General features: G+C 46.5%; 2 protein-coding genes across 4 annotated transcripts in view; one reads left to right on the top strand and one right to left on the bottom strand.

Moving 5' to 3' along the window:
* On the bottom strand, window positions 1-14,585 carry LOC310659228 (guanylyl cyclase-activating protein 1-like). 2 transcript variants are annotated; one of them, XM_083402479.1, is made up of 6 exons: window positions 13,034-13,173; window positions 12,121-12,790; window positions 8,927-9,076; window positions 4,247-4,337; window positions 712-1,178; window positions 1-536 (listed from the first exon to the last, which is right to left on the bottom strand). In XM_083402479.1, exons 2-5 carry the CDS (start codon window positions 12,316-12,318, stop codon window positions 1,048-1,050), a joined length of 570 nt encoding a protein of 189 aa, XP_083258605.1. In that variant the 5' UTR covers window positions 12,319-12,790; window positions 13,034-13,173; the 3' UTR covers window positions 1-536; window positions 712-1,047. The 2 variants fall into 2 exon arrangements, with proteins under 2 accessions (XP_083258605.1, XP_083258604.1); XM_083402478.1 differs by lacking the exons at window positions 12,121-12,790; window positions 13,034-13,173 and adding an exon at window positions 13,880-14,585.
* A 2,841-nt stretch (window positions 14,586-17,426) lies between these two features.
* GOLGB1 (golgin B1) overlaps window positions 17,427-18,329 on the top strand; it is a 69,794-nt gene continuing 68,891 nt past the window's right edge. Inside the window, exon 1 of one of the 2 annotated variants that reach the window (XM_083401606.1) lies at window positions 17,427-17,546. The gene's annotated coding sequence lies outside the window, so the exon portion shown is untranslated. The remainder of the gene's footprint in view (window positions 17,547-18,329) is intronic. The other variant, XM_083401605.1, reaches the window with a different exon arrangement.

Below are 18,329 nucleotides of genomic sequence, written 5' to 3'. Positions count from 1 at the left end.
CTTTATGGTTCAGCTCTCACTTCCATACATCACTACTGGGAAAACCAGAGCTTTTACTATACGGACCTTTGTCGGCAAGGTGATGTCTCTGCTTTTTAAGATGCTGTCTAGGTTTGTCATTGCCTTTCTCCCACTCCCACTAAGAGGGCCCAATTCATTCTGGACTCCTGGGCATCTCCCAGGCTTGTGCCAGGGGACTCCTGGACTAGGCCCACGGCTCAACTTGGCACCCTGAATGCCCTCCCCCCATATTCACTACTTGAGGCAGCCTCATCTCCTTTCTGGGGGGCTCATCTCCTGGAAAGGAGCCCGCAGGCACCGCAAAGGCGATCCTTCGCAGCCAGCGGCCAAGGGAGGTGGACATGCACAGACAGGTGTGTTGTGGCTTCACTCACCGTGCATCAAGAGCCCCATCGTGACCTGCCCCAGCAACTAACCTTCTAACTGCGAGAGTCTTGAGAAAAGGAGAAGCGTGGCTGCCTAGAAACCTCACAGCGGAGTCTCCTACTTCTTCCCTGAATATATCTAAAAGCTGCCTAGTGGAATTTGCTGCCAAGGAGTGTGGTGGAGTCTCCTTCTTTGGAGGTCTTTAAGCAGAGGCTTGACCAACCATATGTCAGGAGTGCTCTGATGGTGTTTCCTGCTTGGCAGAGGGTTGGACTCGATGGCCCTTGTGGTCTCTTCCAACTCTACGATTCTATGAAAAGCTACTCTTCCACGCACGGGATACCCTAGTAGTGCATACAGAGTGTGCTGTATTTGTAAAACTAGGAGGTCCCACGCCCAGCCTGCGGTTCTGAGAACAGATTGGCTTAACCTCCCACTTCTAGGCAGTTGGGAGAGCAGATGAATGGGGAGAAAATGGCCTGTGGACCACTTAGCCCATTCAGGTCATGCTCTTTTGCTTGTTCTGCAAATGCACCTTGCTCCCATTCCACCAAACGCATCGACCCTCCAGGATTCCTCCTCCTCCTCCAGGTATTCTCTGCTGCTTCCGGCACCTGAGGAAGCTCACTCCCCCCCCCCCCCCGCATTCCTGCCCAGCCGCTAGACACTGTTTCGCCGCCGGCTGTTGATCATGGACACAATATGATCCAAGTCCAGGCTCTTCATCATCACCTCCATGAACTCCTCGTCTTTCCTCGCGCCTTCGACGAACTCCTCCAGAGACAGCTCACCTGAGGGGCAGAGAAACAGGAGACAATGAGAGAAGGAGAAAACGGGCTTCCCCCTCCAGTCCATTTTCATTTTTTCTGGGAGGAGAGATAAAACTATGGAACTTGCTCCCACAACAGTCAGCGATGTCCACCAATCAACATGGATTTAAAAGAGAATGAGACAAATTCGTGGAGGAGAGGGCTATCGATGACTAGGCTCTGCCTCTAAAATGCTTCTGAATACAGTGGGACCTTGGTTCTCAAACGCCTTGGTACTCAAATGCCAAAAACCTGGAAGTAAGTGTTCCAGTTTTCAAACGTTTTTCGGAAGCCGAGCATCCGATGCGGCTGTCGGCTATTGTTTCCGGGGTGCCTGCACCAATCAGAAGCTGCGCCTTGGCTTTCAAACATTTTGGAAGTCAAACAGACTTCTGGAATGGATTAAGTTTGACGCTTTTGTTTTTGCTATTTAATTTGCGTTTTTGTTTTTGAGGCTTTTCGGTTAATTTGTTTTTGTTTTTGTGACTGTGTGGAACCCAGTTCAGCTACTGATTGATTGATTGATTGTGTGACTGCAGAAATGGATAAAAGCCCTCCATCCAAACAATGACTATCATCAGTGCAGGCAAGAAAAAAAAATTAATTTAATTTTTTATCATCTACAATACTGTCTTATTTATTTTATAGTACAATACAGTGAGCAGTTCGAAAGCATGTCAAAGTGCAAGTAGATAAATAGGTAACACTCCGGCGGGAAGGTAAACGGCGTATCCGTGCGCTGCTCTGGTTCGTCAGAAGCGGCTTAGTCATGCTGGCCACATGACCCGGAAGCTGTATGCCGGCTCCCTCGGCCACTAAAGCAAGATGAGCGGCGCAACCCCAGAGTCATCCGCGACTGGATCTAATGGTCAGGGGTCCCTTTACCTTTGCAATCCATTGATTATTGCTTTCATTTTATGGATCAGTGGTCTCATAATTGTTAGATAGTAAAATTCATGTTAAATTCATGTTTTAGGGGTTGTTTTTAGAAGTCTGGAATGGATTAATCAGTTTTGCATTACTTTCTATGGGAAAGCGCGCCTTGGTTTTGGAATGCTTTGGTTTTGGAACGGACTTCCAGAACGGATTAATTTTGAGAACCAAGGGACCACTGTACCAGTTGCTGGAAATCCCAGGAAGGGAGAGGGCTCCTGTGCTCCAATCCTGCTTGCTGGTTCTCCACTTAGGCACCTTGGCCACTGTGAGAATAGGATGCTGGACTAGGTGGGCCAATGGCCTGACCCATTAGGCTCTTCCTGTGTTTTCAAGTATCTGGGACCTTCTACATGCAAAGCGAGTGCTCTACTCGCTGAGCCACAGCCTTTCCAGATCTGGTTGCAGCAAACTCAGTAAAGTAACTATGCGTCATTCTTCCTTGCAACTCTACTCTGCAGAGCTCTGGATCAGGGAAGGTTATCTTTGTTTTGCTGCATGACCTTTTCAGGGATCATAGAATCATAGAATCATAGAGTTGGAAGAGACCACAAGAGCCATCGAGTCCAACCCCCTGCCAAGCAGGAAACACCATCAGAGCACTCCTGACATATGGTTGTCAAGCCTCTGCTTAAAGACCTCCAAAGAAGGAGACTCCACCACACTCCTTGGCAGCAAATTCCACTGTCGAACAGCTCTTACTGTCAGGAAGTTCTTCCTCATGTTTAGGTGGAATCTTCTTTCTTGTAGTTTGGATCCATTGCTCCGTGTCCGCTTCTCTGGAGCAGCAGAAAACAACCTTTCTCCCTCCTCTATGTGACATCCTTTTATATAATTGAACATGGCTATCATATCACCCCTTAACCTCCTCTTCTCCAGGGATGCTCCTGAAAGCTCCGGATTTGCAAGGCTGTTGGAGCAGCCTTCTTGCAAAGTCTTCCCTTTGGCCTAGCAAGCTACGCTTTGAGTCAGCTCCCCTGAACTCCCAGCCAGGAGTTGTTTAGGTGGCACTGCCTTGTCACTCTGTCCTGTCAACTGAACTTTAGCCAGAACTCAACCGAGAAAACATGGGTTACTGGTTAAAATACGGTTCAGCATTTTCAAAACCCAGTAGAGCAAGAAACTAGTTCACTGTGATCTGAGCCTCACAGCAAAACAAAAACCTAGAGAAGATGAATTCCCCAACCTGGTGCCCTCAAGTTGTTTTGGACCAATTTAGTGGTTTCCAAACTGGATAGTACAGTCCCCTGGGAGGCAGTGGGTGCTGCTGCACTTGTAAATGACTATCAGACTTTGAACAGCTGGTATCTCTAGCTCAAGTTCATCAATTCTGTTGAAAATTAAACTAAATAGTTTTTATTGGATTTTGAGTAAATGTACAATTAATTGTTACAGTTTTGCATTTTATTGTGTTATTTACTTTCCACGGTGGGTTGTGCAAACCTCTATTCTGAATAATGTTGGTTTTTTTTAATAGGGTAAGAGGCATTGGGGATGAGTTTATTAAACCTTCCACTAACCCTGATTGGCATGGTCTATGGTCTGGGATTATGTGGGTTGCAGGACACCAGCTGATTTAGACTCTTAGCCTCTAACAAGTACATGTAACAAAACCTTTAAAAAAAAGAAAAAAGAAGAAGTACTGAGCAGAGAAGGTGTGATTCCTGAACTTCAGGGGGTTGGACTAGATGACTCTCAGTGCCTCTTCCATGACTCTATGAAAACAGGCCCTTACTCCTTTTCTTCCTGCCTCTTGTCCTCAGTGCTAATCCCTCTTCCAAAAAGAGTTTTCCTCTCCACAGAGTCCCAGATGTTCTCAGGGCCCAGTTATGGGCATTTGTGTATAATGTGTAGTTCGCCCATCGCTGCCAGCTGGATGTGGGATAGGTGAGAGGGTTGCCTTCTATTCTGAGGCCCATGTGGTGAAGGGAGGAGGGCCCTGTTCAGGGTTGGGGAGGGTGTCTGTGTAATGGGTTCAAGCTCTGCTCTTTTTGGCCCAGAGTTTGGAACCTGCAGAGTTCTAGGCAGCAAAGTTTGCAACGGACTGCGGAACCAGGGTGGGCCTGGGGAAGGGCTTCAGAGCCAGCGGAGAGGGTCTCGGGGGAGGGGGGTCTCACCGTCGCCGTTGACATCAATCCTGTTGAAGACACGGTTGGTGAATTCCTCTGCGCTCGTCTCGTGGTCGCAGCCATTGATGGCACGGATTGCCTGAAACGGAAGAGTTTGGCGCTTATTTGGTTCAGTTCATAAACAACTGCTGCATAAAAATCATGGTTTACAATTGCTGTTTAATATCAGCAATTGCAACAGCTAATGTACAGAAACCCAGAATGAGTTGAGAATGTCCCCTGCCCCAGCAAAATGTCTCATTAGTTAATTGCAACAGCAGCTGCAAACCTTGAGTTGCTCTGCTGCGTGTTTTAGGAACAATGCTATTTTGTGGGTTTTATATATTGCCTTAGTTTTGTTTTGCCTTCTTGGAATCCTCCCTGTGTCTTGTGCAAAGGTTAGAATAAAGGAAAAGGTAAAGAGACCCCTGACCATTAGGTCCAGTCATGGCCGACTCTGGGGTTGCGGCGCTCATCTCGCTTTTTTGGCCGAGGGAGCCGGCGTACAGCTTCCGGGTCATGTGGCCAGCATGACTAAGCCGCTTCTGGCAAACCAGAGCAGCACACGGAAAAGGGGTTTACCTTCCTGCCAGAGTGGGACCTATTTATCTACTTGCACTTTGACGTGCTTTTGAACTGCTAGGTTGGCAGGAGCTGGGACCGAGCAACGGGAGCTCATCCCGTCGCGGGGATTCGAACTGCCGACCTTCTGATCGGCAAGTCCTAGGCTCAGTGGTTTAACCCACAGCGCCACCCACATCCCTAAGGTTAGGATAGAAATCACCTAAATAAAACCATGGCTGTCGCCTTCGCTCATTACACCAGAACGTGTGGGCATTCAACGGAGCTGAATGTTGGAAAATTCAGGACTGATAGAAAATTCATGCCATGCATAGTTAAACTATGGAACTCGCTGCCTCAGGAGGCCCTGATGGCCACCAACTTGGATGAACGGGGAAGGGTTGGGCCAGAGCAAGGCACACAGACCCAACATACCTGCCTGAAGGAATCTGCGAGGATGTGGAGAAGCTCAACCCTCGCTTACAAGGCAAAATATACCAGTAAGATATTAACAGGTTGGGGAAGAAAACAAGAGTCAGGAGAGCTTTTAAAGGCCATCCCTCACAGCTTCTGCTCTGCCAGCAATGTGGGATCAAAAGAAAACATTTGTTTCCAAACTAAGCATAGGTTCCATATGAACCTACCCGGACCCTGATATCATCTTCTGAGGCTCTTTCTCGCGTCACTCCTCCACGAGAGGTCCGGAGGGTGGCAACATGAGAACGGGGCCTTCTCTGCAGTGGCTCTGTTTGTGGAATGCTCTCCCCAGGGAGGTTTGCCTGGTGCCTTCATTATACACCTTTAGACGCCAGGCAAAAATGTTCCTCTTTAACCAGGCCTTTGGCTGATTGACACCCAACGCCCTTTTAAAATGTGTTGTGGGAATAACACTTGTAGTTTAATGGTGAATTTTGGATATAATGTAAAAGATTTGGATTATTATAAAAGATGTAGGAGAAAATGATTAAATAACAGGAGCCACAAAGGGGAGGATGGAAGTTCTCTGGAACCTTGTCTTTATGTTGTGTGTTGTATGTTTGTGATTGTAAAATTTTAACTTGAAAAACAAATAAATAAATTTATTAAAATAAAATGAGTTGTGGGAGGGGGTGTTATTGGGTTGTTCTCATTTTGATTATGTATTTTGGGTCTGTTTATTTTCTTTTGCGGGTATAGGGCAGTGTGCAAATTTAATAAATAAAAATAGGGGGAAAATGAAAAATCAGGACATGGCTGTGAAGGGGAACCCTGGGTGGAGTTGGAAAAGGTTTGGAAAATGGCCAGCAAAATGAACAAGATGATGGGGCAACCAGAGGTGCAGCGGGGGGGGGGGGGCTGGGGCTAGGGAAAGAAGCAGCCAACAAGGGAGGATTGAAGGTCACTTACAGTGGAGCCAGCCTCAAAGTTCTTGTATTAATTTACAATGCCTTGGACAACTTAGGGAGCTCTGGGGTCGCTTGAACCACCATATCCCAGCTCAGTTGCCAAGATAATTTGCAGGAGTGTCGCTGGAACATTCTCCAAGCTGTCAAGGCTCATTTGACAACAATGTAAGAACATAAGAAACACCTGTTAGATGAGGCCAAGGGTCCATATTGCCCAGCTTCCTGTTCCCACAGGGGCCAACCAGATGCCCTAATGGGAAACGCACAATCAGGATTCGAACCCAAGAGCACTTTCTCCCCCTCCTGCGGTTTCCAGCCAATGACATTATAAAGCACCGCTGCCTCCAACTGTGAAGGTGAAGCAGAGCCATCACGGGCAGAACTCACCCCATGTGCTCTCCAAGAAACCAAGGGCTCATCCAACGTTTCCTGTTGTCCCGCTGCTTTCCCCTGGGGAAAACCACTCTTTAGTGTTCAATGGGACCAAACGGCACTTTGGGTTTTCTTTGGACTGACGTTTGCCCTGATTTAGCACCAAAGGTGGGGGCCACTAGGGGCGCATTGGAAGATGGCCGACAATACCATCTCTCTGACCCACACGGGGTAATTAAGAGGCTGTTATGGGAGTAGGCCGCCTCCCTTGTTGCCCCAAGGAAATGGGGAACACTGCCCTTGCCTGCTGTGCCCATAAATCACCCCCTAATTCGAAAGAAGGGGGTGAGGGCCCTAGGCAGAATGCCCCTGTGTGGACCTTGGCTCTCCTGGACGCTGTCTCTGATTGCGCACTAGCTGCAGCAATTTGGAATAATTAATTACAAAAGAAGCAAATGCACATATTTCAAGTGAAGAAGGGGAGTGAAGTCTGCTAATTTAAGTGACCTCTGCGAAAGAAGTCGACGGGTTGGAGAAACAGGAATATTTTACGATGAAGATACATCAAAGGCTGGGTATGTTGACAACGGGACTGAATGGGGGGGGGGAACCTTTTTTACTTTCCTTCTATGTGATTTACAAGAACCCCTCCTCATTAGAATCGTCGGTTGAACTGACCCAAGCAGGATGATTAAGGTCTGTGTGGAGATAAACTTTAACCAAAAGTATGCTTTATGGAGATTGAGAAGCAATAAGAGCTTTTGGAATGACGCAGCAATTAATTCGGAGTCGCCATCTTGCCAAAGGATTTATAGCCGGGAGGAGGAACGGACTTGTTTTCAGACTGCATTCCTAGTGAATCTCCTCAGAGGTTTTGAGAAAGGAGGCAGATTGGTGAAGATTAATGACACTAAGACTGTTTTGATGTATGGAAGTGATGTTACATGGAAAACGTCTGGATATGGCTAGTGGATAAAAAAAATAATATCCACGCAGGATTACAAACTGTTCTAACCAGCTTGTGGAGACTATCAGAGGTCATAAAGAGAAAGGAAAAATATATGAAAATAACAACAAGAGATGTGGAAGAACAATAAGAAAGGACTGGATAGTACTGTGAACATCATAAGGTTAGATTTGTGGACATTAAAACAGCAAGAAGAAGCAAGAAGTTGATTGGATCTCCTTTGGAACTTGAAATATGGGTACCCCCAACAAAAATTTAAAATTCGGCTGTGTAATTTGGAATTTAAGTAATTTGGTTTGATTTGATGTGATTGGTCGGTTAATAAAAAATTATTCTTAAAAAAAAAAGAAAGATTTAGCACCAAAGAGCAGGTTTTCCCTGAGAAAATGGGTCGAGTGGAAAACTGCTTGGACCTGTGATTTCTAGACACAGGACAACCGGAGGTATGGACGAGGCCCAAATTTTTAGTTTCACCATCCCGGTCCTGAGGAACTCTCTGTGCCCGGAGATGCAGCAAGCGCCTTCTTTGCCAACTTTCAAGCGCCTACTGAAAACTTTTCTCTTCCGCCCGAACCCTATGCAGGCAGTAAAGGACTAATCTATACTTGTGAGTTATAGCATTATAACTGCGGTTTAAAAAGGTGACACCAGGCAGCGCTGTACAGCAGTCAATGTAAACTTGCATTGAGAGCTAGCTATATAATGTATTTTTTCTTAGCTTTTTTAAATAGATTAGCGTAGACTCAGCCCCAGACACCATCCTTCCACAATGGTTAACCAATGTCTGTTTTTAGCTCTTTTGTGGTTCTTATTGTAAAGCTTTGTTTGCCTTGCTGTAAACTGCTTTGATATACAGTGGTACCTCAGGTTACATATGCTTCAGGTTACAGACGCTTCAGGTTACAGACTCCGCTAACCCAGAAATAGTACCTTGGGTTAAGAACTTTGCTTCAGGATGAGAACAGAAATCGTGCTCCGCCGGCATGGCGGTAGCAGGAGGCCCCATAAGCTAAAGTGGTGCTTCAGGTTAAGAACAGTTTCAGGTTAATTACGGACCTCCGGAACGAATTAAGTACTTAACCTGAGGTACCACTGTATTTTCTTATGGCACATTTTTATAAATAAATTACAAATTAAGAGCCCTCTCCCGTCGCTGCTCACCAGCAACTACTATGGTTGGGATCAACCGCCTCTCTTTGAGGATGTGAGTTTTTAGCCTTTGAGCATGTGAAGGGGCAATGAGAAGAGTGTGCCTCTGAGACTGTGCAGAGCGGCACCTCCTTAGCCGCTCCAACATCCGGGATGAGGAAGTGGCTAACCTGCAGACACATTCTAAACTCTGGCTGCTCCCTCTGCAGAAATCAGCTCCGGCGCCCTTTGCAAGAAAACAGAGTTCCCCGTTACCTGGATGATATTGAGCAGCTCACTGCGGTCAATGCAGCCGTTTCCATCTACATCGTAGAGCTTGAAGTACCAGCGCAGCTTCTGCTCCATCTTTCCTCGCAGGATAAGGCTGAGGGCAGCCACGTACTCCATGAAGTCAATATGGCCATCCTGTGGAGGGGGAGCAGGGGAAAAGCAGAGGAAGTATTGAGGGCAGAAATAAGAAAACTAGGCAAGGATAGCAGAGGCTGGTGCAAATTGTGACCTGGCTGGTTGACGTTGAAGATTGTTCAGATGTCAAGGAGATAAACAACTATCTGACTTTTAGAAGACACCTGAAGGCAGCCCTGTTTCGGGAAGTTTTTAATGTTTAATGTTTTATTGTGTTTTTAATATTCTGTTGGGAGTCGCCCAGAGTGGCTGGGGAAACCCAGCCAGATGGGTGGGGTATAAATAACAAATAATAATAATAAATTATTATTATTTGTTATTAATATACAGGAAAGTGGCAAGCATAGCGTACACCCTACTGAACTCCTTGGAGAAAGGGTGGGATAGAAATGAAGCAAAGGCAGTCTTGCTTTTCTAACCACTTGAGTTGGAACATTGGAGAGGTCAGGGTTGCTGCCTCCCCCAGCCAGAAGAATTGAAGATGCACCTCTGGACTGTGTGCGCATGTGCTCTGGGACAGAGCTGATTCAGGCCTCCTTCAGAGACCCCCCTCTTTCCAGTAGCTACTAGATTATGCAGAGATGACAAGACTGACATGGAAAATCAGAAAGATCGAAACTTCGGTTGAGATTGGGATACGGTAAATACAGATATTTATAAGAACACTGTAAACACTTGATCTCTTTGGCAGGCTTTAAATAACTCCTGCAATGTTACAAAGACTTTGGAAACGATGGAGAACTGAAATTTGGATGAACTACAATATGCAGTTGATATAGATATTTAAAGAATCCATGGAGAGGAGGAGGAGGGAATTCCTAAGATTCTGTTATGGAAATGACGGAGGGGGGCACATCTTTAAAGTTGTTACAGTGATATATATGCCTGGGTGTATCCTTTTGACTTGACAGCTCAGGGAAGATACCTAGCTTTATAAATTCATATAAAATCAGTAGTTGGACCAATTCCTCCATTACTCTCTTTTCACTTGGACGCTGGAGATGGTGGCAGCCTGCGATGTCCAGCCCTCGTCTAGGGGAAGGCACTCCAGCCTCCTGCTGTCTTCTCATCTCTTGTCTCCCCCACCCCTCCGGTTTAATCCTCTTTGTTCTTGGGTGAACACATCCCGTTCCTTCAGCCTGCCTTTGTAGGACAGCTTTACACAGCTGAGGTTGGGTGGGTGGTTCGCACGCAGGGGAGATTTCCAGAAGCCAAAGCAAGCACCTGTGACCTGAGCTCAGAGAGCTTTAAGCCATTGTGAGGGGCCAGCAAGAGCTGTAGTCCAAAAGGTCTGGGGGGCACCAGTTGAAGAAGGCTGGGTTAGGCATTACAGATTGTGCTACCCAGAGATCTGGGGTCCTCATTCTCGCACTGTGCATTTTAACCAAATCAGTGGACCACAGGGGTGTCTTAGAGAGCTGGGCAGGAAAAGACCAGGGTCTTCATGGCTTGCCTTTTATTCTTCTCTTCCTTTCAGGAAGCTCAAGGAAATTTGCATGTCTCCCAACAGATGTCACATCCAGGCACAGATGAGATTCTCACCTCCTTGTTACTTTCTCCTAAGATTCTCATGCTGCCACCTGTTCCACTCAGACCTAATCATAGAATCATAGAATCATAGAGTTGGAAGAGACCACAAGGGCCATCGAGTCCAACCCCCTGCCAAGCAGGAAACACCATCAGAGCACTCCTGACATATGGTTGTCAAGCCTCTGCTTAAAGACCTCCAAAGAAGGAGACTCCACCACACTCCTTGGCAGCAAATTCCACTGTCAAACAGCTCTCACTGTCAGGAAGTTCTTCCTAATGTTTAGGTGGAATCTTCTTTCTTGTAGTTTGGATCCATTGCTCCGTGTCTGCTTCTCTGGAGCAGCAGAAAACAACCTTTCTCCCTCCTCTATGTGACATCCTTTTATATATTTGAACATGGCTATCCTATCACCCCTTAACCTCCTCTTCTCCAGGCTAAACATGCCCAGCTTCCTTAGCCATTCCTCATAAGGCATCGTTTCCAGGCCTTTGACCATTTTGGTTGCCCTCCTCTGGACACGTTCCAGTTTGTCAGTGTCCTTCTTGAACTGTGGTGCCCAGAACTGGACACAGTACTCCAGGTGAGGTCTGACCAGAGCAGAATACAGTGGCACTATTACTTCCCTTGATCTAGATGCTATACTCCTATTGATGCAGCCCAGAATTGCATTGGCTTTTTTAGCTGCCGCGTCACACTGTTGGCTCATGTCAAGTTTGTGGTCAACCAAGACTCCTAAATCCTTTTCACATGTACTGCTCTCAAGCCAGAGAGCAGTACATGTTTCTAATCTTTCTACAGAGGAGGGATTTGGGGTGACAACACCCCAAGTTCCTTTCTGCTGCATTTTGCTTTTAAAGCACTTAAAAATAAAACAAGAAACCAAAGCAGCTAAATTATGTCCATGAGCTTGATACTAATTTTTGATTGCTTCACAGCTGGGTTTTCTTTTTCACCCATCGCGCGGGATGGTAACGCACACAAAAATTCAACTGGAGGATCAGCACTTAGAAGATGAGTTATCTATATCTATTTGCAATTGTACCTCTATCTGTTATACTCGCGTAATGAAATATCTATAGCCACATTTCGTTAAAAGTATGAAAAGGTGGTATACAGCACACAAAATTACAATAGGAAAAATAAAAAAGCAATTAAAAACGTTCGATGGCACCTACACCTCATCGCTCATATGATGCCAACCAAATTCATCAATGTTTAAAAAATCAGAGACAAAACTGCTGTAGTGAATGCAAGGAAATATTGGTGATGTTACGGGAGCTAGCCAATCGGCGCCTGCTACATTCTTTTCACCATTCCGAAAGTTGTTTCCAAAGTATGCTCGGGGGGGGGGGGGGAGATGAAGAACCGCTTGCAGAGTTCTGGGGGTGTCCTTGAGCTGCTTCTGCTACTCTTAAAATATCACCGCTACCTCCAGAGTTGCTTTGGTGGCCACCACAGCTAGTTCATTGGCTTTGGAAAAGTGGTGCAGCTGAGCCCAGCAGCCTTGGCCTACCTTGTTCATATCAAAGGTGTGGAACATCTGCTCGATATACTGGTTGGCCTCTGGGTCCAGGCCTCGGAGTCCAAAGAAATGCTTGAATTCATGCTCCGTCAGCTGCCCAGAGGGACACTCCGTCATGAACTTCTTGTACCAGTGGTGAATCTCCAAGGTCTGCAGGTCATCCAGTGTCCTGCTGCCATTGCTTCCCATTCTGTGTGGAGGTGGACCACAGGGAGACCCTCAGCAGCAGCAGCAGCCGCCCTCTCCCGCTGGTGGTTGCTATAGGACCGGCTCCTGGCTCCCTTCTGTTTTCACAATAGACATCCAAATCATGTTAAGCAGCACTGGGGGAGATCTTTCCAAGCCAATTATAGCCTTCTAATCTGATCTCAGACCCATTTAGAAGCCTTTAAAGCTTCAACGATACAAAGAGGGAATGGAAAGAACGGGGAAGAATAATCCAGGAAAAGGTTGCTATTACGGGAGCTAAATCAGAAAAGGTGAAGGGGTTAATCAGATATTTGTACCAAAGGTTGACCAGAGGCTGACCTCTTCTTCCTTTCTTGCATTGCTTCTTTTTACGCGCTATCTGAATTTTCAGACATTGGAGACCCACCCTTTCTACAAGTTGTTCATGATTGTGTCTTACTAATGGAGCATGAATTCAAGGATTTCTTTGGACCTGGAACGAGATGCCAACTAGTACATAGGGCAGTTGTCTCACACCTTTGCTATGAACAAGTTGGGGTGGTGTTGGAAGAGGAAGTAGGCCACGTCTGAGATCCTTCCAACCTCTGGATCCAGCAAGTGTTAAAGTATTAGACAGGTTAGTTTTCTGTGTTGAGGTGATCGACCATTAAGAAAAAGAGGAAAGAGGGCTCTGAGAGAGATGTTGGAAGGACAAAGCCTTAATTTAGAGCTGAACGTGGCAGTCATGCAAGCAATGTTTTATTTCTGTCTGAATCCCAAGGCTGTGGCTATGGGAGAAACAAGACACTTCTGGGGTGTTAATGCTCCCTTGTAGGCTCAGGTTGTATATATATGTAAATAAACCATGCATCATAAAGACACTAGTCTCTGCTGTGCCTCATTCCAAAAGAAAACACAAACCCTGGAACCCTTGGAATGCCACACTGCTAAGAGATTGGGATGGCGTGCAACACTGGTGTCAGAAGTGGAATTCAAGTTTCCCAGAGGAGGACCTATGATCGAAGTGTTCCTGAGCCGGGTATATATACAGCCAGAGGATCAGCCCTTAGCTATAACCTGCCTACCATGCAGAATATGAGCTATCTCATATTCTCGTACCTCTATCTGTTATTACTTGTACGTTGAAATATTTCTAGACTTTCTAGACTTTTGTATAAAAAGGCGGCATACAACACACAAAATGAGAATAAGATAAATAAAAAGGAATTTAAAACATTTGTGGGCATTTACACCTCATCCAACATCCTATGCTCACCAAATTCATCTTTTAAAAATCAATGACAAAACTGCTCTAGCAAGTGCAGGGAGGTATTGATGTTATGGGAGCTAGCCAATCGGCGCCTGCTACATTCTTTTCACCATTCCGAAAGTTGTTTCCTAAGTATGCTCCTGGGGGGCGGGGGGAAGGAAGAACAGCTTGCACAGTTCTGGGGGTGTCCTTGAGCTGCTTCTGCTACTCTTAAAATGTCACCGCTACCTCCAGAGTTGCTTTGGTGGCCACCACACCTAGTTCATTGGCTTTGGAAAACTGGTGCAGCTGAGCCCAGCAGCCTTGGCCTACCTTGTTCATATCGAAGGTGTGGAACATCTGCTCAATGTATTGGTTGGCCTCTGGGTCCAGGCCTCGGAGTCCAAAGAAATGCTTGAATTCATGCTCCGTCAGCTGCCCAGAGGGACACTCCGTCATGAACTTCTTGTACCAGTGGTGAATCTCCAAGGTCTGCAGGTCATCCAGTGTCCTGCTGCCATTGCTTCCCATTCTGTGTGGAGGTGGACCACGGGGAGACCCTCAGCAGCAGCAGCCGCCCTCTCCCACTGGTGGTTGCTACAGGACCGGCTCCTGGCTCTCTTCTGTTTTCACAATAGACATCCAAATCATGTTAAGCAGCACTGGGGGAGATCTTCCCAAGCCAATTATAGCCTTCTAATCTGATCTCAGACCCATTTAGAAGCCTTTAAAGCTTCAACGATATGCACGGAACGGAAAGAAAAGAAGAGGGAAGAATAATCCAAGAAACTGCTGCTATTACGGGAGCTAAAGGTGAGGGGGTTAAGCAGATATTTGCACCAAAAGATGATCAGAGGCTGATCTCTTCTTCCTTTCTTTTTACACGCCATTGCAATTCTCGGGACATTTTTTGGGGAGACATATGTTGGATGAAACGACTAACCTCCAGGGTCCTCCAATTATGATGAACATGCCAGCAAGATCATTGATGTCTTATAGTAACACGGAGTCTTCACATGGGAGCAAAGCATTTCGAGATCTATGCCCCAGACTCTGCGTGCATTCTGACAATTTCTGGAAGTTTTTGCTAGACGAGACCCCCTAATAATAATTTTAAAAAGGGTTTTGATAAAACAAAAGTTGCCGCAGGCCTGTGGCTCGCCCACCCACCCTGTCCTTAAAAGGTATTGCAGGAAATGTTATCTGAAACATATTATTATTATTATTATTATTATTATTTGTGGGTGGGGTGGTGGTGGACTGGCTGGATCCATGGGAGGAACCCAGCTGGGAAGCCCCCAAGGGAAGGAGGCTCCGATCCCAGGAAGGGGTGGTGGGACAACGATGAGGGACCAGAGGGAGAGCACTGGGGGGAGAAGGAAGTGTTGGAATGTGAAGAGGCTACAAGGCTTAGTGAGCAGGGAGAGTCGGTGGCAGAGAGAAGTCCAGAATAATAGGCAGAAGCGGAAGCAGGAGAGGAGAGGGGCCAAGAGGCGGACAGGAATCGCAAGAACAAATTACTCTCGAAAATGTATAAATTCTTATTAGAATGGAATACAATAGATGAATTGATAAAAGAGGCTATGGCAAAATGGGCAATAGACTTTGGGCATAATGTAGAATATGATGCATGGATCAAACTCTGGAATGAAAATTTAAAATTTACTGCACGCTCTACTTTAAAAGAAAATGTAATGGAAATGGTCTATCGCTGGTATCTTACTCCTACCAAACTAGCAAAAATGTATAGGACGAGTAGTAAAATCTGTTGGAAATGTAAAGAAAAGGACGGTGATTTTTACCACATGTGGTGGACATGTGATCAAATGAAAGAGTTTTGGCTATTGATCTATAATGAATTAAAAAAGATGTTTAAATATACTTTCCCAAAAAAGCCTGAAGAACTACTGCTAGGTTTGATAGGAGAGGATATTAAGAAGACGGACCAAAGACTATATATGTATGCTATGACAGCAGCCAGAGTTCTGATAGACCAAAAGTGGAAAACACAGGAGATACCGACTGTAAAGGAGTGGCAGACAAAGTTGGTCGAGGATGCGGAACTAGCAAAACTGACACACAGGATTCGCAGTCAGGAGGAAACAAAGGACCAAAAAGAATGGAGTAAATTTATGGTCTATGTAAGTGAGAACTGTAGAAATTTGAAGACGTTAGCAGGACTGAAATAAATCTCATGTCATGGTTTAGTCTTTTACTAATGAAACTGTGAATTAAAGATTGGAAGAAGAAAACCTGCGGAAGGGAAGGAGGGAAGTCAACGGCTCTATGGAGCATAAAGTAAGATAGATGTAAAAAGACTTGATATATTTGTTTGTTGGTGTTGGTGTATTAAAATGAAAACTTAATAAAAAGCATATATATTTTTTTAAAAAGAGGCAGTCACGAATCAGTCTGGTGAAGAGACACAATTGTCTCCTGCTGCTGCTGTGACAAGCTCCCCTCCGGCTTGGTCTCCCAGAACCAGGGGAGGCATGAAGAGGGCGGAGGAGAGGTGGGCTCTCAGGAAGGCGCAGCCTCCGATTGCTTGGGGGAAATTGCCCTGGAGAGGAAGAGACTTGTGGGTAGACAGGGATCTTCAGCCTCAGCAACTGACGACAGAGGGGGGAGAGGGGGCAGCTGGGGAAAAACCCAAACACATGTCAATTCCTATTTGTTAATTTCATCCTCCACCATCAATAAAGAAACCTTTGCTAAAAAAACCAAACCCTTCCCCATCAATAAGCCTGCCAAAAATGCTAATTTATTAAATTTTTACATATAATTTTTATTAGTTCTTTTTTAACATATCATTTTCAACAGTAACTAAACATACTTTTACATCTTATTCAAATTTTTGACTTCCGTCAATCCTGTCTGAAAATTTTCCAATCTAATCTCTCTGTATGCATTTCTTCTCTTTCCTATTACATTTCAAACTCATAACCAATATCTCTATCTTTTTCTGCTTTGTAACACTTCGTATATTTCTCCTTACAAAACTTCTTGTAGTCCTACTAGCGTAATTTGTGGATTACAGTTGCTCTTCAAATAATTCATATACTTCTTCCAATCTTCTGTAAATCCTGTCATTTTGTCCAATTCTGCATAGTCCATTAATTTTGTCTGCCGTTCTTCTTTCGTCAGAATTTCTTCTTGTTTCCATTTCTGGGCTAACAATACTCTTGCCGCAGTGTAAAATGCTGTGTAATTTATTAGTTAATTGCTGTTAATTATTAACTGCCCTGGGACCCTGAGGGATGAAAGGTGATTTAAAGGTGAAGGTAATAAAAACAAAATAATAATAATAAATCCACAGCAACAATTTATTTTGATATGAGGATAAGAAAATATTATTATTATTATTGGCTAATTAATGGAATTTGAGTATAAATTTCACATAAGAAATTAGCTTCTCCTCTAAATTTCTTTTTAATTCTACCTCATTAATGTTAAACGCATAAGAGTTAAACTGCAGACCCTGACGTATTACCATAAATTACCATATGCAAAACCATTTCCCCGCCCCTCGGAGGGAGCGTGACTTCCTCACGGGAAGTTTCCGGAGTGAAGCAGCGCCCGGAAAGACAGCCCTGATTGGCCTCCAACTTCAGACCCGCTCCGCAGCGCGGCCGCTGATTGGTTCCCTGCGCCGGTGGGAGGGGGAGACCTCGCTTCCTGATTGGCTCCTTGCGTTTTGTTTTCGTGCGGCTCGCTTTGTGGGAAAGAGAGGGAGGAGAGAGAATCCCGCCCTGCTGATTGGCGGACGCGCAGGTGGCGCGACGCGGCTACGCCGGCCGCGGCGTCACCCCGGCAACGGCCCAAGCCCTGCGCTGCGGTTGGAAGGGCGCTCCGTCCGTCTAGGAGCTACACGGGTTCTGATTGGACGAGAGGCGGGAGCTTGAAGTGAGCAACCCGGAAGCGCCGAGGGAGCAGAGACCAGGGCACTTCCGGTGCTGATGTGGCCGGAACCCGGAGAGGACGCGGGCTGAGGAGAAGAGCGGTGAGTCTGCTGCCGGGCCCGGCCAGGCAAGGCCGCCCCTCTCCGCCCGCCCCTGAGGGAGCTCGGCGAGCCCTTAGGCTGCTCCTCCGGTGGGGGGGGGAAGAGGGAGGCGCGCAGGCAGAAGTTCCACCGGTGGAGTTCAGCGGCCGTTGAACTTCGGCCTGCTGTGCGGCTGCTAAAACCTCAGGGGGGCAGCGGCAGCAGCTGCTCCTCCTCCTTCTCTGTTGGAGGGAAGGAGGCAGAAGTCCAACAGGGGCAGCCTCAGGTCGGCCCAGGGATGGCTCAGCCGGTAGAGCTCAATCTCGGTGCGTGGCTGAAAAAACCGGGGTCGGACTAGATGACCCTAGTGGTCCCTTCTAGCGCTACAGTTCTGTGGTTCTGTGGACCTCATGCCAGCGTGGCTGCACCTGTTGAACCTCGGCCTGCTGAAGCCGGGAATGGAGGGGAAGCGGTGGGAAGCCCCTTTCCGTGATCCCCCACCCTGGAGCTGCCTTATCAAAAGTGCCCGTCCAACTGTCCAGCCTGGCATGTCCCTTGCAGCAGATCCGTGCCTTTCTCCAGGCCAGGTTGCCATGAGCTCTGCATCCCTCTGCTCCTGTGTCTTTAACGGCGGCTTGGTCACCCTTCTCTCTGCTCCGCTTGCAGGTGTCTGCCCATCAAGCACAGGAAAGGCCTTACTGTTTGGGAGCTCCATTTGGGTCTCTGTTGCCTTGCACCCGCCCTGTAGCCTCCTCTTCTCAGTCTCTGCCCCTTGGACTTCCCATAAGCCGGAAATTGTTGGTA

The sequence above is a fragment of the Podarcis tiliguerta genome (genome assembly GCF_965153285.1).
Source record: "Podarcis tiliguerta genome assembly, chromosome: 10".
In the NCBI taxonomy this organism is placed as follows: Eukaryota; Metazoa; Chordata; class Lepidosauria; order Squamata; family Lacertidae; genus Podarcis; species Podarcis tiliguerta.
This window is presented reverse-complemented; position numbering and strand designations above follow the sequence as displayed.

Coding starts and splice junctions, on each gene's coding strand:
- LOC310659228 (XM_083402478.1), bottom strand. CDS start 14,077: ATGGGAAGCAATGGCAGCAGGACACTGGATGACCTGCAGACCTTGGAG. Junction 9,077..13,879: donor ACACCTTCGATATGAACAAG/GTAGGCCAAGGC, acceptor CCCCCTCCACAG/GATGGCCATATTGACTTCAT. Junction 1,179..4,246: donor GATTGATGTCAACGGCGACG/GTGAGACCCCCC, acceptor TCTGCCCCTCAG/GTGAGCTGTCTCTGGAGGAG.